The 21,618-nt window shown below is 46.1% G+C and overlaps 1 protein-coding gene across 1 annotated transcript; it reads left to right on the plus strand.

Annotated features, from left to right (window-relative positions):
- The first annotated feature begins 14,700 nt into the window (after positions 1-14,700).
- Positions 14,701-16,838, plus strand: REP15 (RAB15 effector protein). The gene has a single exon (XM_040435985.1). It carries the CDS (start codon positions 14,794-14,796, stop codon positions 15,517-15,519), a length of 726 nt encoding a protein of 241 aa, XP_040291919.1. The 5' UTR covers positions 14,701-14,793; the 3' UTR covers positions 15,520-16,838.
- The last annotated feature ends 4,780 nt before the right edge of the window (positions 16,839-21,618 follow it).

Consider the following 21,618-nt stretch of genomic DNA (forward strand, 5'->3'; position numbering starts at 1 on the left):
CCAGGGACAGTGGATAGAATACTGAAAGTCTCACAATGGGCCAGCATTCTTCTGTGACAATGTTTGTCAGAACACTGCACATTTCACAATGGAACAGCAGTCTCCAGGGACAATGGATGAAACACTGCATATGTCACAATGAGCCCGAATCCTCCAGGGACAGTGGATAGAATACTGCATACAGTTGCATGAATAAGTATGTGAACCCTTTGGAATGATATGGATTTCTGCACAAATTGGTTATAAAATGTGATCTGATCTTCATCTAAGTCCCAACAATAGACAATCACAGTCTGCTTAAACTAATAACACACAAAGAATTAAATGTTACCATGTTTTTATTGAACACACCATGTAAACATTCACAGTGGAAGTGGAAAAAGTATGTGAACCCTTGGATTTAATAACAGGTTGAAACTCCTTTGGCAGCAATAACTTTAACCAAGCGTTTCCTGTAGTTGCAGATCAGACGTGCACAACGGTCAGGAGTAATTCTTGACCATTACTCTTTACAGAACTGTTTCAGTTCAGCAATATTCTTGGGATGTCTGGTGTGAATCGCTTTCTTGAGGTCATGCCACAGCATCTCAATCGGGTTGAGGTCAGGACTCTGACTGGGCCACTCCAGAAGGCGTATTTTCTTCTGTTTAAGCCATTCTGTTGTTGATTTACTTATATGCTTTGGGTCGTTGTCCTGTTGCCACACCCATCTTCTGTGGAGCTTCAGCGGATGGACAGATGGCCTTAAGTTCTCCTGCATAATGTCTTGATAAACTTGGGAATTCATTTTTCCTTCGATGATAGCAATCCGTCCAGGCCCTGACACAGCAAAGCAGCCCCCAAACCATGATGCCCCCACCACCATACTTCACAATTGGGATGAGGTTTTGATGTTGGTGTGCTGTGCCTTTTTTTCTCCACACATAGTGTTGTGTGTCTCTTCCAAACAACTCAACTTTGGTTTCATCTGTCCGCAGAATATTTTGCCAGTACTGTTGTGGAACATCCAGGTGCTCTTGTGCAAACTGTAAACATGCAGCAATGTTTTTTTTGGACAGCAGTGACTTCCTCTGTGGTATCCTCCTATGAAATCCATTCTTGTTTAGTGTTTTATGTATCGTAGATTCGCTAACAGGGATGTTAGCATATGCCAGAGACTTTTGTAAGTCTTTAGCTGACACTCTAGGATTCTTCTTCACCTCATTGAGCAGTCTGCGCTGTGCTCTTGCAGTCATCTTTACAGGACGGCCACTACTAGGGAGAGTAGCAGCAGTGCTGAACTTTCTCCATTTATAGACAATTTGTCTTTCCGTGGACTGATGAACAGCAAGGCTTTTGGAGATACTTTTATAACCCTTTCCAGCTTTATGCAAGTTAACAATTCTTAATCCTAGGTCTTCTGAGAGCTCTTTTGCGCGAGGCATCCTTCACATCAGGCAATGCTTCTTGTGAAAAGCAAACCCAGAACTGGTGTGTGTTTTTTATAGGGCAGGGCAGCTGTAACCAACACCTCCAATCTCATCTCATTGATTGGACTCCAGTTGGCTGACACCTCACTCCAATTAGCTCTTGGAGATGTCATTAGTCTAGGGGTTCACATACTTTTTCCACCTGCACTGTGAATGTTTACATGGTGTGTTCAATAAAAACATGGTAACATTTAATTCTTTGTGTGTTATTAGTTTAAGCAGACTGTGATTGTCTTTTGTTGTGACTTAGATGAAGATCAGATCACATTTTACCAATTTGTGCAGAAATCCATATCATTCCAAAGGGGTCACATACTTTTTCTTGCAACTGTATATCACAATGGGATAGTGTTATTCTGGAACAATGGTTGTCAGAACACTGTACGTGTCACAATAAGACAGCATCCTCCAGGAACAACGGATTAAACAATGCCCATTTCACAATGGGCCAGTATCGTCTAGAGACAATGGATGGAATACTACATAAGTCACTATGGTCCAGAATCCTCCAGGTACAATGGATGGAATACTGCACATGTCATAAAGGGCCACCATCCTCCAGGGACAAAGGATGGAATACTGCACATGTCACAGTGGGCCACCATCCTCCAGGGACAAAGGACGGAATACTGCATATGTCACAATGGGCCACCATCCTCCAAGGACAAAGGACGGAATACTGCATATGTCACAATGGGCCAGCGTCCTCCAGAGGTAATGGATGAAACACTGAAAGTGTCACAATGGGCCATAATGTTTCTGGGACAATGGTTGTCGGAACACTGCACGTGTAACAACGATCCAGAATCATCCAGGGACAATGGATGGAACACTACATCCTCCAGAAAGTGTCACGATGGACTGCTATTCTTTTTGGACAATGGTTGTCGGAACACTGCACGTGTCACAATGGTCCAGAATCCTCTAGGTTGAAATTACAAAAAAAATACCGGTATCGGCAGGAAGAACAAAATACCGGCTTTGCCGGTGAAATCCCGGGCAGGTGGCAACCATAGTTGCAAGCCGTGTACCGGGGAAGGCTCCCCAGGATACAGAGAAGTCGCGAACGAGGAAAGTAACTCCAACACCAGTTTTGCCAAAACTGTATTTTACTTAAACGTGGTAATGAACTGGTTACACAGGAATACAATTACATATACCCAGCCAGGAGGCTGAGACACTTGTGAAGTATAGCGAGGCGCCCTCTGGTGGATGTTGGAGGTATCACTGGTAAATGTAACTACTGGCGGGCCTTAAATAGACCAGCCACGGCCCACGCCTTACCTGTTATTACCCTAGAATTAGGGACAATTATTTGGGTGCGTGATGGGGGCTAGCCTGCAGTACAGCACAACAGCTTATAATCTTATTACATGCTATAGTAACCCCCCAATAACGTATCAAATAGCATGTGCCTCTAGTGTTTCTCCTGAATACACACCAGCCTGGCTTGAATTTGTTGTGGAGCTTATCAGCAAATAGAAAACCTAACTAACTGACTACAGGCCTGGTGTCAGTCTCTAGGATCTTAGGCGCCAAAACTGTGATGAAGTACCTGCACGATTAGTCTTACCAGCCCGGGTCTGCTTTGTATAAGCTGGTGACTGTGAATGGAACAAGGGTTTCTCTAACAAGCATGTGGTACCGCAGTGTCTGTAGCTTTACTCCTCAGCTCTCATCTGCTTTTCTGGCAGAAATTCCCCTTCCTCTGTATAATATCAGGGTCATGGACACGATAATCACCACATGGCTGCAGCTCTGGTCCCTGAACGATGCTCCCACGCTTGGATGTCGAGGGATTCTCCTCTCACAGCTCCTGTGTGCTTCTCCCAGGCTCACTCTAAGATGGAGGCAGCTTCACTTCCTGCCAGGCTTGTAACTCCACCCCTGAGGAGGTGTTATACTATATACTATGTAGGGAAGAAGGTATGATACCATATACTGTGTGTGGCAAGGGTTGTTACACTATATACTATGAGGGGCAGGAGGGTGTTATACTATATACTGTGTGGAGTTGGGGGTGTTATACTATATAAACTTTTTAACGCCACTTTTCAGGTGCAAGGGAGACTATAAATCTCCCCCATAGTTCGGTAATAATGCTCACAGTGATATCACAATAGTATAATAATACGCATGGTAATGTACAGAAATAAATCAGTGATGTCACAGCACCGACGTAATGCTCTAACTGTATATACTGAGGAGATGGGCCCCCTAGCACCTGACACGTCTACTACTCTAGTAGTTACACCAATGGGTATAAGATTTTTAAATTGTGAATCTGCTTTCCTATCCACGGGTTCCTTCAGAAGTGGTGACTCTTCTAAGAAGAACATGGCTTATATGGATTGTTTGGCCACTGCTGAATTAGCTTTTGGCGCTGCATCCTACACGTCAGAGAATTTTCATCTAATTTGCCTGTTTCAGTCATCCATCTAGTACTGGAAGATCAAGAAACACTCTCCTGTTTTTTTTTAAGTAGAACATTCTGTCCCATTTAAGCTTATTCTGCACTACAGGGAGTGCAGAATTATTAGGCAAGTTGTATTTTTGAGGATTAATTTTATTATTGAACAACAACCATGTTCTCAATGAACCCAAAAAACTCATTAATATCAAAGCTGAATATTTTTGGAAGTAGTTTTTAGTTTGTTTTTAGTTTTAGCTATTTTAGGGGGATATCTGTGTGTGCAGGTGACTATTACTGTGCATAATTATTAGGCAACTTAACAAAAAACAAATATATACCCATTTCAATTATTTATTTTTACCAGTGAAACCAATATAACATCTCAACATTCACAAATATACATTTCTGACATTCAAAAACAAAACAAAAACAAATCAGTGACCAATATAGCCACCTTTCTTTGCAAGGACACTCAAAAGCCTGCCATCCATGGATTCTGTCAGTGTTTTGATCTGTTCATCATCAACATTGCGTGCAGCAGCAACCACAGCCTCCCAGACACTGTTCAGAGAGGTGTACTGTTTTCCCTCCTTGTAAATCTCACATTTGATGATGGACCACAGGTTCTCAATGGGGTTCAGATCAGGTGAACAAGGAGGCCATGTCATTAGATTTTCTTCTTTTATACCCTTTCTTGCCAGCCACGCTGTGGAGTACTTGGACGCGTGTGATGGAGCATTGTCCTGCATGAAAATCATGTTTTTCTTGAAGGATGCAGACTTCTTCCTGTACCACTGCTTGAAGAAGGTGTCTTCCAGAAACTGGCAGTAGGACTGGGAGTTGAGCTTGACTCCATCCTCAACCCGAAAAGGCCCCACAAGCTCATCTTTGATGATACCAGCCCAAACCAGTACTACACCTCCACCTTGCTGGCGTCTGAGTCGGACTGGAGCTCTCTGCCCTTTACCAATCCAGCCACGGGCCCATCCATCTGGCCCATCAAGACTCACTCTCATTTCATCAGTCCATAAAACCTTAGAAAAATCAGTCTTGAGATATTTCTTGGCCCAGTCTTGACGTTTTAGCTTGTGTGTCTTGTTCAGTGGTGGTCGTCTTTCAGCCTTTCTTACCTTGGCCATGTCTCTGAGTATTGCACACCTTGTGCTTTTGGGCACTCCAGTGATGTTGCAGCTCTGAAATATGGCCAAACTGGTGGCAAGTGGCATCTTGGCAGCTGCACGCTTGACTTTTCTCAGTTCATGGGCAGTTATTTTGCGCCTTGGTTTTTCCACACGCTTCTTGCGACGCTGTTGACTATTTTGAATGAAACGCTTGATTGTTCGATGATCACGCTTCAGAAGCTTTGCAATTTTAAGAGTGCTGCATCCCTCTGCAAGATATCTCACTATTTTTGACTTTTCTGAGCCTGTCAAGTCCTTCTTTTGACCCATTTTGCCAAAGGAAAGGAAGTTGCCTAATAATTATGCACACCTAATATAGGGTGTTGATGTCATTAGACCACACCCCTTCTCATTACAGAGATGCACATCACCTAATATGCTTAATTGGTAGTAGGCTTTCGAGCCTATACAGCTTGGAGTAAGACAACATGCATAAAGAGGATGATGTGGTCAAAATACTCATTTGCCTAATAATTCTGCACGCAGTGTAGAAATGAGCGAACCAGTCGAGATTAGTTTCAGGTCTGGTTCACAGAATTTTGGAAAAAGTTTTGGTTCGGACCCGAATCGATTTGGGCCGAACCAAAGTTGCTCCAATTGCCCTGAAAGTTGGTATATAACCCCTTCTAGTCTCCTAGGACTCAGAATTGTTAGGAAAACATCTCTTTTAATTAATTTTTTTTCCCCCTCCCCTGTGTGCTATGCTTTTTCATATTGCAAAGCTTCCAAAAATTGTCCCTTATCGGGAGCAGAAGTTGTTAAAACACAGTGTTATGAAAGTAGAAAAAAAAGTGTCTTTGGGGAACGTGATGGTTGGCAAGTGACATGATGCAGGCCGCAGCATGCAGCAGCCGTACAAAACATAATAGTAGGAAGGCAGACAGACAGACGGCAAGAGTGGCAAGATGGGGCATCGGCAGCAAGGAGAGGTCCACTGATGGCTTTCATCCTGCCTGGAATGTGAATGTTCATGTTGACCCAGTAATCACGCACATTTATGCTGCTTAAAGAAATGTAACCCCCCCCCCCAAAAAAAAGTACAAATTTCATCTGACCACCTCCCAATTTTTTTTTTATTTTAACCGTTAAGCCCCCCCTCCCCCAAAAAAATATTTACATTTCAACTGTGTGGAAAATTAGTACACAGCAACTGACAATTGAGGCATTAGTGGCATGATGCAGGCCCAAGCATTGCCTGGACTTTGAGAAAATATTGGTATTAAAGGGGTTGTCCAAGTTATTTTTTTGTTCTTTCTATGTTTCTAACTGGGCAAATGTAACAGCTTTCCAATTAACTCACTTTATCTCCAGTGGCTGGTTTCTCAGATTTCACTGAGGGCCACATGACCTGTGATGTCAGCTTCTCTCCCTGCTCTGATAATGTTCGTGCACAAGCCTGAGAGATCTGTACACAAGACGCCACTGTGCTGGCCACGCCCCCTGCACTGCCAGCTGCTGCTTATTGGTGTTGAGCGCGAATATTCGAATAGTGAATATTATTCACGAATATCGCAACAGGCACAGGACCTGCGCTCTTCCAGTTTAACTGAGGGCATCAGCCTCAACTGTTTCACTGGGCATGCGCCGAGCCCAGTGATGTTTTTGGCGCATGCCCAGTGAAACAGTTGAGGCTGATGCCCTCAGTTAAACTGGAAGAGTGCAGGTCCTGTGCCTGTTGGTGAAGCTGAAGGGAAAGGGTAGGCGGAGTTATCGGCTACCAGCGACGTAACCGGGATGGGGGTGGGGGACGTGACAGCAATGGCAAGGCTGGGGGCGTAGTGTATGAGAGGAGAGAGAGGCGTGCTTGGGCTCTGTAGGGGGGGCGGACCTGGGCACTCAAGGGTGTTCCTGGGCACCTTTTGAATGAAAACGCCCCTCTGGGAACATTACTGCCTCATTATATTCGCTTACAATACAATCAGATCTGAGTTTTCACGATTATACAGCTGAGACTTGTAGTTCTACACATACAACATGCTGCAGAGTCTCCCAGCAGGCAGACATGTCACTCAGGGCAGCACTTGCATTCACTCCCTTAGTAGTGTCATTATACAGCTGGGACTTGTAGTTCTACACATACAACATGCTGCAGAGTCTCCCAGCAGGCAGACATGTCACTCAGGGCAGCTCTTGTATTCACTCCCTTAGCAGTGTCATTATACAGCTGGGACTTGTAGTCCTACACATACAACATGCTGCTGAGTCTCCCAGCAGGCAGACATGTCACTCAGGGCAGCTCTTGTATTCACTCCATTAGCAGTGTCATTATACAGCTGGGACTTGTAGTTCTACACATACAACATGCCTCTGAGTCTCCCAGCAGGCAGACATGTCACTCAGGGCAGCTCTTGTATCCACTCCCTTAGCAGTGTCATTATACAGCTGGGACTTGTAGTCCTACACATACAACATGCTGCAGAGTCTCCCAGCAGGCAGACATGTCACTCAGGGCAGCACTTGCATTCACTCCCTTAGTAGTGTCATTATACAGCTGGGACTTGTAGTCCTACACATACAACATGCTGCAGAGTCTCCCAGCAGGCAGACATATCACTCAGGGCAGCACCTGTATTCACTCCCTTAGCAGTGTCATTATACAGCTGGGACTTGTAGTTCTACACATACAACATGCTGCAGAGTCTCCCAGCAGGCAGACATGTCACTCAGGGCAGCACCTGTATTCACTCCCTTAGCAGTGTCATTATACAGCTGGGACTTGTAGTTCTACACATACAACAAGCTGCTGAGTCTCCCAGCAGGCAGACATGTCACTCAGGGCAGCTCTTGTATTCACTCCCTTAGCAGTGTCATTATACAGCTGGGACTTGTAGTTCTACACATAACATGCTGCTGAGTCTCCCAGCAGGCAGACATGTCACTCAGGGCAGCACTTGTATTCACTCCCTTAGCAGTGTCATTATACAGCTGGGACTTGTAGTTCTACACATACAACATGCTGCAGAGTCTCCCAGCAGGCAGACATGTCACTCGGGGCAGCACTTGTATTCACTCCCTAAGCAGAGCAGGGGGAGGGGCAGAGATTGTTTTTATTGCAAGTAGCAAAGGGCCAGAAGAGAACTAGGGAAATGAGGAAATAGTTATTTTTTTGCCTAAAACTTGCTTAGCTTAGGCTACTTTCACACTTGCGTTCGGAGCAGATCCGTCTGGTGTCTGTACAGACAGATCCACTCCTATAATGCGAACGCTTGCATCCGTTCAGAACGGATCCGTTTGCATAACAGTTTTTTTCAGATCTGATTTTTCACTTCGTGAAAACTCAGATCCGACAGTATATTCTAACACAGAGGCGTTCCCATGGTGATGGGGACGCTTCAAGTTAGAATATACTAAAAGAACTGTGTACATGACTGCCCCCTGCTGCCAGGCAGCAGGGGGCAGACCCCCCCCCCCCCCCCCCCTGTTTTTAACTCATTGGTGGCCAGTGCGGCCGGCCCCCCCTCCCTCCCTCCCTCCCCTATATTTAACTCAATGGTGGCCAGTGCGGCCGGCCCCCCCCCCCCTGTTTTTAACTCATTGGTGGCCAGTGCGGCCGCCCCCCCCCCCCCCCTGTTTTTAATTCATTGGTGGCCAGTGCGGTCGGCCCCCCTCCCCCCACTAATTAAAATGACCGGTCCGTCCCCCCCCTAATTAAAATGACCCCCCATCATTGGTGGCAGCGGAGAGTTCCGATCTGAGTCCCAGTTTAATCGCTGGGACTCCGATCGGTAACCATGGCAACCAGGATGCTACTGCAGTCCTGGTTGCCATGGTTACTTAGCAATTTTAGAAGCATTATACTTACCTGCGATGTCTGTGACTGGCCGGGCGCTCCTCCTACTGGTAAGTGAAAGGTCTGTGCTATAAGCAATGCGCCGCACAGACCTTTCACTTACCAGTAGGAGGAGCGCCGGGCCGGTCACAGACGTCGCAGGTAAGTATAATGCTTCTAAAATTGCTACGTAACCATGGCAGCCAGGAATGCAGTAGCGTCCTGGTTGCCATGGTTACCGATCGGAGTCCCAGCGATTAAACTGGGACTCCGATCGGAACTCTCCGCTGCCACCAATGATGGGGGGTCGGTAATTTTAATTAGGGGGAGGGGGGGGCCGGCCGCACTGGCCACCAATGAGTTAAAAACGGGGGGGGAGGGGGGGCCGGCCGCACTGGCCACCAATGAGTTAAAAACAGGGGGTGAGGGGGGGGCCGGCCGCACTGGCCACCAATGAGTTAAAAACGGAGGGAGGGGGGGCGGCCGCACTGGCCACCAATGAGTTAAAAACAGGGGGGGGGGAGGGAGGGGGCAGTCATGTACACAGTTCTTTTAGTATATTCTAACTTGAAGCGTCCCCATCACCGTGGGAACGCCTCTGTGTTAGAATATACTGTCGGATCTGAGTTTCACGATCTAAGTCAAATCCGATGGTATATTCTAACAGAGGCGTTCCCATGGTGATGGGGACGCTTCAAGTTAAAATATACCATCTGATTGGAGAAAACTCCAATCCGATGGTATATTAATAGGGACTCCCGACTTTACATTGAAAGTCAATGGGGGACGGATCCGTTTGCAATTGCACCTTATTGTGTCAACGTCAAACGGATCCGTCCCCATTGACTTGCATTGTAAGTCTGGACGGATCCGTTTGGCTCCGCACGGCCAGGCGGACACGAAAACGCTGCAAGCTGCGTTCGGATGTCCGCCTGCTGAGCGGAACGGAGGCCAAACGGTGCCAGACTGATGCATTCTGAGTGGATCCGCATCCACTCAGAATGCATTGGGGCAGGACGGATCCGTTCGGGGCCGCTTGTGAGAGCCTTCAAACGGAACTCACAAGCGGAACCCCGAACGCAAGTGTGAAAGTAGCCTTAGTTATACAGTTGCAAGAAAAAGTATGTGAACCCTTTGGAATTATATGGATTTCTGCACAAATTGGTCATAAAATGTGATCTGATCTTTATCTAAGTCATAACAATAGACAATCACAGTCTTCTTAAACTAATAACACACAAAGAATTAAATGTTAGCATGTTTTTATTGAACACACCATGTAAACATTCACAGTACAGGTGGAAAAAGTATGTGAACCCCTAGACTAATGGCATCTCCAAGAGCTAATTGGAGTGAGGTGTCAGCCAACTGGAGTCCAATCAATGAGATGAGATTGGAGGTGTTGGTTACAGCTGCCCTGCCCTATAAAAAACACACACCAGTTCTGGGTTTGCTTTTCACAAGAAGCATTGCCTGATGTGAATGATGCCTCGCACAAAAGAGCTCTCAGAAGACCTATGGTTAAGAATTGTTGACTTGCATAAAGCTGGAAAGGGTTATAAAAGTATCTCCAAAAGCCTTGCTGTTCATCAGTCCACTGTAACACAAATTGTCTATAAATGGAGAAAGTTCAGCATTGCTGCTACTCTCCCTAGGAGTGGCCGTCCTGTAAAGATGACTGCAAGAGCACAGCGCAAAGTGCTCAATGAGGTGAAGAAGAATCCTAGAGTGTCAGCTAAAGACTTACAAAAGTCTCTGGCATATGCTAACATCCCTGTTAGCGAATCTACGATATGTAAAACACTAAACAAGAATGTATTTCATGGGAGGATACCACAGAGGAAGCCACTGCTGTCCAAAAAAAAACATTGCTGCATGTTTACAGTTTGCACAAGAGCACCTGGATGTTCCACAGCAGTACTGGCAAAAAATTCTGTGGACAGATGAAACCAAAGTTGAGTTGTTTGGAAGAAACACACAACACTATGTGTGGAGAAAAAGAGGCACAAGCACACCAACATCAAAACCTCATCCCAACTGTGAAGTATGGTGGTGGGGGCATCATGGTTTGGGGCTGCTTTGCTGCGTCAGGGCCTGGACGGATTGCTATCATCGAAGGGAAAATGAATTCCCAAGTTTATCAAGACATTTTGCAGGAGAACTTAAGGCCATCTGTCCACCAGCTGAAGCTCAACAGAAGATGGGTGTTGCAACAGGACAACGACCCAAAGCATAGAAGTAAATCAACAACAGAATGGTTTAAACAGAAGAAAATACGCCTTCTGGAGTGGCCCAGTCAGAGTCCTGACCTCAACCCGATTGAGATGCTGTGGCATGACCTCAAGAAAGCGATTTACACCAGACATCCCAAGAATATTGCTGAACTGAAACCGTTCTGTAAAGAGGAATGGTCAAGAATTACTCCTGACCGTTGTGCACGTCTGATCTGCAACTACAGGAAACGCTTGGTTGAAGTTATTGCTGCCAAAGGAGGTTCAACCAGTTATTAAATCCAAGGGTTCACATACTTTTTCCACCTGCACTGTGAATGTTTACATGGTGTGTTCAATAAAAACATGGTAACATTTAATTCTTTGTGTGTTATTAGTTTAAGCAGACTGTGATTGTCTATTGTTGTGACTTAGATGAAGATCAGATCACATTTTATGACCAATTTGTGCAGAAATCCATATCATTCCAAAGGGTTCACATACTTTTTCTTGCAACTGTATATCGCTGACTATCAGATTTAGGCTTCATTCATATGTCCGTATAATGGGTTCGCATCCGTTCCGCAAATTGCAGAAACGGGTGCGGACCAATTCATTCTCTATGGGGACGGAATGGATGCGGAGAGCACACTATGTGCTCTCTGTATCCGCATTTCCGGAGTGCGCCCCCGATCTTCCGGTCCGCGGCTCAAGAAAAAAATTGCGGACAAGAATAGGCAGTTCTATGGGGGTGTCGGCCAGGTGTATTGCGAATCCGTAATTTGTAGATCCGCAATGCACTACGGACGTCTGAATGGATCCTTACAGTGCTATTTCATTTTTTTCCATAACTCGGACAACGCCTTTAATACAGTAACAAACTTTTTATGTTGGCTTAAGATCTTCATTTTATGAATCAGTATCTGCCACGATGTCTTTGGTTGTTTGTATTGGTCATTACTTTGTGGCTCCTCATCATAACTATCTGCAAACTGACTTCTTTAAAATTTCAACCGCGTTAACCCCTTACCCCACACCCACAAAAAAGTTAAAATTTCAACCATGTGGAAAGTGAACACACGTAAAATGACGATTGAGAGGCATTAGTAGCATGATACAGGTTGCAGCAGCAGCCGTACAGAACGTGATAATAGGCAGACAGCAAATCCTCCTCAATCTAGGCTTGGTTCATTTTGACAAAGGTGATGTTTTGGACACTGGCGTAGGACAACATGGTCCGTTTGAGTGTCAATCCGCACCCCGCATGCTGAAAACCCTCTCTGAGAATACACTAGAGGCAGGGCAACAAAGAAGATAGAGAGTGTGCTGTGCCAGTTTGGGCCACTGTTCCAGTCTGCCTGCCCAGAAATCCATGGGGTCAGGGAATTGGGTATGTGGCAGAGACTGGCCATAGTTTAGGTAGGTCTGAACCTGGGGGTTGACGCAGGAGCCTGGCCTCAGCCGGATGTGCACATGGAAAAGCTGCTACATCATGTTGAAAAGACTGAAATGGCTGCTGCGGACTATGCTGCTCATGTCGGCAGAAGAAGGGTCGTGGAGGGGAGCCTGACGTTCAGACACGCTGGTGGCAGGCGTCTGCTTATCATAAGCTGCGTTCAATGTTTCCTGGTAGTAATGTAATTTGTCCTCCCTTTCTGCCAGAGGAAAACATTCCCCCATTTTTGCCTTGGTAGAGAGAGTCTAAAAGCATGACTATCCTTTAATCATCAGACTGCTTGAAGTCAATGATATGCCTGTCACTGTGTAAGCAAGCGTGCATACAGGTGGCCATTCTGGCCAGCGTGCCCAAGGAGCCACTTCTTTCCAGCTGCGACCCATACTAGGACAATTGGTGTGTTGTCCGGTACCATCCTCATCATCGTATTTTTGCTCCTCCAACTCCTCCTCTTGCAGTGGCAGCTCCTCATCTTCATCATCCTCCTCCGTGGCAGATTCCCTTTGTGTGCTCCCAACAGCTATAGGGCGAACAGCAAAATGCGTCAGCTACTCTTCTTCCACCATGGTCCCCTGCTGCATGAGCATCAGCGTCTATTCTAAGATAAGTATGAGAGGGATGACGTCATTCATGCCTCAGTTGTCCCTGCTAACACACTTTGTGGCCTCTTTGAAGGGCTTCAGCAGTTGGCATGTTGTGGATTAAGCGGTGTAGTGGCAGGCCGCTTCTTGTGTCGCTGCAGTCCAGGACAGCGTTCCTTGCCACGTAAGAGTGGCTGAAGTGCTTGGACAGTCTCCTGGACTTTGTCAGCACCTTGCGCACGCCAGTGTACTTATTTAGAAAGCGCTGCACCACTAGGTTGATGATGTGTGCCCTGCAGGGAGCGTGTGTTATTACCCCTAGGTTCTGGGCGGCCATGATGTTGCATCCATTGTCACTGACGACCTTGCCCAGTTGCAGTCTCCTCTTATCCTTTCTGTCAGCTGCCCTGCTTCTCTCTGTTGTACACAACACTTACAATTCTTCTTTGGCATCCTAGCCTTTCCCTTCATTGTCCCTGGCAATAAGCATGACTGATTGATTTCTGACTCTCCCTGATTCCCTAGGATTGTTTTCCTGGTAGCCACCATCACACAACCACCCTTATTCACAGCCCAGCACAGAATGGTGTTCTGCTCGTTCTACTAGGGCACCTCCCTGCGTGCTACAGTACTGATTGGCTCATCGAGGCTGTCTGTCAGCCTGGGAGCCAATCAGGGCAAGCCCTCCCCCCACTTCCTCTCAGAGTCACAGAAGAACTCTTCTTCTTCCTCCCTAATGCTTTTTTCCCACTGACATGTGCACTAAAATTTAGATTTAGTGGATTCATCCAAAACGAACACGGAAAGATTCGAGTTCCTCTGCCGTCTGAAAAATAGAAAAATTTGGATGAAACTCGGTTTGTCCATTTCAGCAGCTACCCAAATCATTTCTTCCTCTGATAAGAAAAACGATACACTTTTATGATTTTATTTCTTCAAGCACCGGTTGAGTGGAAGCAACAGTCTGCCATCCAAAGCATAACTCTGCTTAAAGGGGTATTCCAGTTACAGAAAGTTATCCTCTACCCATAGGATAGGGGTTGACTATTAGATGGGTGGAGGTCCTACCACTGTGACCCCCTTCAATCATGAGAACAGGGGCACCATACCCCATGGTGCCACCCTGAAATGGACGTAGTGGCTGGTCGGAAATGTGCGTCACCACTCCATTCATTTTTATGTGAGCACCAGAGATAGATAAGCGCACTTCCGACCAGACGCTCAGTCCATTTTAAGGGTGCTCCAGTGCCAAGGTCTGCAAAACATATACTCCTCCCCTCTGTATGGTGCCAGGAGCTGCCAAATGACATGCTAACATAGAGCCATATTTCTAATGAATCAGTGGTGTCGTCTACTGGCTTTGTGTCTCCATATTTCCACACTTTAATATAAGTTTCATACATGTGTCCTAAGTATGTGCACCCCCTATCAATACATTCATTTATGTCCAGCATATCACTTGCGTAGACTGTAACCCGTTATGGCAGCCGCTCCTTTAAACTAAGCTGTATGTGAAAGTTGTCGGTCTAGTTCCAGTAGATGCAAAGATAAATTACAGGCCCCTCCCATCATTATATCCACGAACACCTCCTGCTGAGAGTCTACAGCTCAGTGTAGGTCGCAGCTGCTGCCAGGATTACAAACATCTCCAGGTTTTGTTCACTCTGCTACTTCAACTTTCATGACGGCTTCTCAGATCTGATCACCTAAGAAGATGGGTCAGACACCCTCAGGTCCCGTGATAATCTCCCAGCCGGAGAAGGTGGACATCGTTTGTGAAATATTCAGCCAGGGTGTGGTGCACGCTTCTCACAAGCTGAGGGACTACCTTGGATTTGAGGACCCTTATGGCAATCTTCGTCCTAGCACTGACACTTTGACTGAGATTTTCTTGGTAAACTTCATTAACTTCTGCGTTGAGAAGGGCGTTGAGGAACGAATTGCGACCAGCAAGATGACCAAGCAGCAGGCCGTTTTGTTTGGCGTGGACTGGATATGGACACTGTTGGGTCCTGACAAGTCCGTGAGGCTTCAGATTGCCGTCCAGGCCTTACAGATGTCTGACTTCGACGGAGACAGTAGAAGAGACCCTGAAGTATTTCACTATGGGGCCTTCAAGGAAATACAACTCACAGATGCCTTCTACAAAAACAAGAGCCTCTATGAGAAGCTTGAAGAGTTCTGCCGCCTGGTGGGCTCGGATTGCCTGGGAATGTTCATGGTGTTTGGTATTCCGGGAAAACCCAAGGATATTCGAGGAATCTTATTGGACAGCGTAAATAAGGAGAACAAGAAAAATGCCTTGCCTGGAGAACAAGCTCTGCAGCAATTCATTCTGAACACGGACACCTTCCTGCCCACCCGGGACATGCTGGACACATGTATGGCTAAGAGGAACGGGCAGAGGAACATCGGAAAAGTCTATATCAACTTCTTATAAAAAGGGATAAAGTTAGCTGACAACCAACATGGCTGCCATTACACTTAACAGGTTTTCACTCAACTCTTGAATGCAATATCTATCTAAGCTATCCTGGGGTATGGGAGGAGGGAAAAAATTGGTGTATTAAAAGGAATCTCCACAGTGTGGAGAGCTTCCTGATAATAGTAGGGCAACTTAAGGGGTTTTCCAGTTTTAACACGCTCTGTGTTTGTCCTCCTCATTGTGAAGATCTTTGCTTGCTGTCAGTGAATGGGAACATTCTTGTTTACATCAAAAGGCTGAAAGCCTGCCCTGGCCTTATAATTCTCACAACTGAGGGTTTTTACAGTTGTATCCAGGCTGATGAGTTTGCCTCACAGAGGATTGTCTACACTGGATAAAACTGTAGAAAACCCTCTACCCTGTCTAGGCACTATTTGGCACAACCAGGCTGTATAGGCAATGTTTGGCTCTACTCAGGCAAAGCATGGCGCTCCCTGGCCACTATATGGTCCTGTTTAGGCACTGTTTGTGTCTATATGACCACATTCAGGCACACTATGAGCATTGTTTGGCACTATGTGGCTGAGCACCAGATTATACTCTCTGACTGCAGCAAGGACCTAACAAGCCCCGTAGTCTATCCCCATGAGAAAGAGGGAGAGAGAGGTGGGGGAATAATATTTGATTAAGGCCCCACTGTTACTGCCCCCCACTCGCCATAACTTATTCTGTAAAGTGAAAAAAATATTCATTGCCCATGTACAGTGTGTGACTCCTGCGCTGTACACACCCGGATACTGTTATAGTAAATGTGACAAAGCTTCAGATTACAGGGCGAGCCTCACACCCTTTCATTGCTGGCTACAGTATAATTTCCTGGTTGTGGTTATTATCCCCATTGGCCTCAACGAGGGGAAAAAAAATAAGGCATAAGAGGACAGCATTAGGCCTCCTCCACACGACCGTATCAGTTTTTGTGGTCAGCAAATCGCAGATCCACAAAATACAGATACCGGCCTTTTGCAGATCAGTACGTTCTTCCCTTTTGTTATAAATGCCTATTGTCTGCAAAAACGGACAGGAATAGGACACGTTCTATTTTATATATTTTTTTTGCAGGGCCACGGAATGGAAATAGATGGGTCCACATCCGATCTGCAAGAAATTAATGGTGTCGCAGCAAACTAGCGAGTCACACTACAATTTCATTCATTTCTATGGCTGCCTGCTCTGCTAAACTGTGATACTTAGTAGCGACAACTGTAAAGCCTTATTCACACGTCCGTGTTCAAATCCGTGAGCAGGTGGTCAGTGATGCATCTGTGAAGGATCCGTGTGCCCTCCATGTTCCACTGACACTGAACAGCTGCATTTTTTTTTTTTTTCAAAGCATCTCTTCCTAATGATCAGTGTTTTTCACGGACCCCATAGACTATAATGGACGTGATGCATCCGTGAACACGGACAAAATAGAGCATGGATCCGTGCTAAAACACTGATGTCTGCATACACACATTATAATGAATGGGGAAGTGTGCTGTCCGTGGAGCACACTGACGTGTGAATGAGGCTTTACGGAACCAAGATCGCCGTGTAGCCCCAGCCTTAGGCCTCTTTCACACAAGCGAGTTTTCTGCGCAGTTGCAATGCGTGAACGCATAGCACCCGCACTGAATCCTGACCCATGGGGAATCATTTCAATGGGGCTGTGTACATGAGTTTTGTTTTTTTTTCATGCATCAGTTCTGCACTGCGTGAAAAACGCAGCATGTTCTATAGGCCTCATGCACACGCAGTATTTGCGGCTTGGATGCAGACCCATTCACTTCAATGGGGCCGCAAAAGATACGGACAGCACTCTGTGTGCTTTCCGCTAGGGTTGTCCCGATACCACTTTTTTAGGACCGAGTACAAGTACCGATACTTTTTTTCAAGTAGTCACCGATACCGAATACCGATACTTTTTTTAAATGTCATGTGACCGTTTTGGGGGATCTGTGGATGACGCACTGTCATGTGGGGGATCTGTGGATGGCGCTGTTATGGGGGACCTGTGGATGGCGCTGTTATGGGGGACCTGTGGATGGCGCTGTTATGGGGGACCTGTGGATGGCGCTGTTATGGGGGACCTGTGGATGGCGCTGTTATGGGGGACCTGTGGATGGCGCTGTTATGGGGGACCTGTGGATGGCACTGTTATGGGGGATCTGTGGATGGCACTGTTATGGGGGATCTGTGGATGGCACTGTTATGGGGGATCTGTGGATGGCACTGTTATGGGGGATCTGTGGATGGCACTGTTATGGGGGATCTGTGGATGGCACTGTTATGGGGGATCTGTGGATGGCACTGTTATGGGGGATCTGTGGATGGCACTGTTATGGGGGATCTGTGGATGGCACTGTTATGGGGGATCTGTGGATGGCACTGTTATGGGGGATCTGTGGATGGCACTGTTATGGGGGATCTGTGGATGGCACTGTTATGGGGGATCTGTGGATGGCACTGTTATGGGGGATCTGTGGATGGCACTGCTATGGGGTGGGATATCTGTGGATGGCATTGTTATGGGGTGGGGGGATCTGAGGATGGCATTGTTATTTGGTGGGGGGATCTGTGGATGGTGCTGTTATAGGGGATCTGTGGATGGTGCTGTTATGGGGAGGATCTGTGGATGACACTGCTATATGTCATCCACAGATCCCCCTCATAACAGTGTCCCCCAATACACCGGGCCCCGCCGCTCACCGAAGTATTTATAAACGTGAATCCTTATCCTGTTATTAAGTTGAACTAACGCTGCCCTCTCCCATGTTCCCCTGTATCCCCACAGCACTTACTTAATCTTCCATAGCAGGCAGAGCGGACGGCACCAGTAACGTCACTCACTGACGTCGCGCGTCTGCTCCGCCTGCTTCATTCATAAAGTGGGCGGAGCAGGCGCTCTACGTCAGTGAGTGACGTTACTGCTGCCGTCTGCTCTGCCTGCTATTGAAGCTTACAGGGGGATACAGGGGAACATGGGAGAGGGCAGCGTTAGTTCAACTTAATAACAGGATAAGGATTCACGTTTATAAATACTTTGGTGAGCGGCGGGGCCCGGTGTAAGAGTACAGTGACTGCACCGGGCCCCGCCGCTAGTTACGGACTCCAGCCCCTCCTCTCTCCCGATGGGAAAAAAAAAAAAAAGTATTCTATTTATGTATCGGGGCGGGGTATCGGCGGCTGAGTACCGCCGAGAAAACTCGGAATCGGTATCGGGACAACCCTACTTTTCCGCATCCATTGCGTAGTCCGCAAAAAATATATAACCTGTCCTCTTCTTGTCCGTTTTGCAGACAAGAATAGGCAGTTCTATTAATGGCTGTCCCCGCCGTTCCGCAAATTACGGACACCATCCGTGTTTTGTGGATCCGCAATTAACAGAACACAAAACTGTCATGTGCATGAGGCCATATTCTGCATTTTTCACGCAGCCCTGACCCCATAGAAGCGAGTGAGGCTTCAGTGAAAACTGATGGTTGCTAAGAGATGTTTGTAAACCTTCAGTTTGCGTGAAAAACGCATTGCGCCGGCGTGGAAAAATAAAAACTGAACTTGCTTGCAAAATAGTGCGCACCCTGAACGCATCCTGAGCCAATCCGTATCATTCGTGTGAAAGAGGCCTTAACAAGAAGACTCTGGTCTGGAGGCACCAGCAATTATAGGATGTCCTGCTGTGTCCTTCGAAAACACCAAGTTTCCAGGAAGTGTAGTCATGGGGACAAGGTAGCATTACCTTTTAATAGTCTGCTGTTTACGGTCCGATGTGTGCAAATTTATCATCACTTTTATTATAATCTTTCTTTTACACAATAAAAGTTACGTTAGGGGGGGGGGGGGAAAGTTCAGTCTTCGAGCTGAGAAATAGAAGATCAGGTGAGTGGTCTGAGAAAGACCAGCTTTAGGCTACTTTCACACTAGCGTCTTTGCTGGATCTGGCAGGGTTCAGCAAAAACGCTTTAGTTACTGATAATACAACCATCTGCAGATCCATTATGAACCGCATGTATTCCGCAATGGTGATGGATGTGTCACTGTCACACACACACACACTAACATGGCCCCTTTCTGCAGCTCAATTGGAATTAAGTTGCAATACCAAGTACAGCCACTATATGGTGCTGTACTTAGTAAGCAATGAAGAGGTTGCAGCGGTCGTCCAACTGTTGTGGCCCCTTCAAAGAGCTCATTGGTGGGTGTGCCAAGAGTCAGACTGCCACCGATGGGAATTTTTAAATCCCAGAAAACCACTTTAGAGAAGGTCTTTAACATGAGCTTGCTTTTTGGCACTTTTATAAGTGAACGCCCAGTGTTTGTCTGGCAGGGCACTATCAGATTACTATTTCCAGATACTGAACTGTTGGGTACACTAGGAGGTGTGGATTAATGTACAGTAAACTTGTGATAAGGCTCCTTGGGTATCTCAAGTAGTGACTTTCAAATGGAGTTTCGTGAGGGGGTAAGAAATATTTTTGAATTTGGTATTAATGAGTTGCTTCAGTCTAAAGTAGTGTAACAGCTCAGAGGGGTAATAATTCTTAATACATATTTTGCTCATACACAGAGTCAAATGGCCTTTACAAACAGTCACATAAAAATTCCTGTCTGCCTGCAGCCACCACTAGAGGGAGCATAGGAACCTACCGATTAGGGATGAGCGAATCAACTTCAGATGCTTCAGCCAAAGTCAATTTGCATAAAACAGTTTTAAATACCGTACAGAGCAAGCGCTCCGTACAGTATTAGAATGCATGGGCTCTAATGAGCCGAAGTTATTACTTTGTGAAGTCTCACAAGACTTTGTGTAATAAATTCAGAAATTAATTTCTACTGTAAAAACACCTTGACACCAAACGTGGTACAGAGTTTGATACAAAGGTTTTTTACAGTAGAAATTTCCAAAGTTATTACGTGAAGTCTCGTGAGACTTCAAAGTAATAACTTCAGCTCATCAGAGCCCATGCATTCTAATACTGTACAGAGCGCTTGCCCCGTACAGTATTAAAACCAAGTTTCATGCAAATAGACTTTGGCTGAAGCATCCGAAGTGGATTTGCTCATCCCTACTACTGATTAATTTAGTAGTGAGTGTGATGTATAAACAGTATGCAGTGAGCTCCCTCTAGTGGTGGCTGCAGACAGATCTATATATTTAGGGGACTTGGAGCGCTGTAGAGAAAAAAAAAAGAAGTTAAATGTAATTTTTTTTGTGATCCTACTTTAAGTTTGCCCTAGGATTTGTTCTGAAGGAAGTTTAATTGTTGCGTGGGATACAGTCACGCACATTACTGCAGGGTGCACACTGTGCAATGTCAAATGACCCTATTGTTCTACTGGTTGTCTAATTGTACAGCAACATGAAACTGTAACCTTGGTGTGAGGCAATTGTCCTATTGAAACAGCACTAATTATCTTTGTACATTTTCTAAATAAATGGGAAAGGTCAAATACCTTTTCAGAACTCCGATGCATCTGTGCATTACACAGCTTTCAATGGAAATTGTGTAATGCTCCATTTCCCCTGTGGTGGCGCTGCAGGGTAACTGAAAACTGTCCTACGGATTACAGATAATCACTGGGATTCTCAGCAGTGGTATAAGCTCCGATCACCTTCAAGGGTTTGTCTAGGACTTTGGATAGGTCATAAATATCATATTGGAGGGGGTCAGACACCCCACCCATCAGCTGCTTATTAGTTGTAGCTCCAACGCTGTGTAGTGAACCAAACTGGTTATGGCAGTGCTCTCAGTCACTTCAATGGGAGCAGTGCTGCTGTAGTCAGCCCCATCCACTACACAAGAGACCAGTGACCAAAAGCCAGCCATACACCCGATAGTTAATCTCCAATGTGCCCATAAAACCTAAGATATCTGTAACAAATGGGGAAAAATATCCTCCAGAAAATATATTCTGCGGCTTCTCCGAATATGCACTAGTGGCCTCTACTGGCACAATGTGGTACTGTTCAGGTCTATGCCTGATACATGGACAATCTGACATCTAAATGTCCACAACTCCTCAGCCAATCATAGGAGACATGTTAGAGGATTACAGAAATCACACGAGACGTTG

This window comes from Bufo bufo, chromosome 1 (assembly GCF_905171765.1).
Source record: "Bufo bufo chromosome 1, aBufBuf1.1, whole genome shotgun sequence".
Classification (NCBI taxonomy): Eukaryota; Metazoa; Chordata; class Amphibia; order Anura; family Bufonidae; genus Bufo; species Bufo bufo.

Excerpts from the sequence above, each read along its gene's own strand:
- REP15 (XM_040435985.1), top strand. The coding sequence starts at position 14,794 with ATGGGTCAGACACCCTCAGGTCCCGTGATAATCTCCCAGCCGGAGAAG.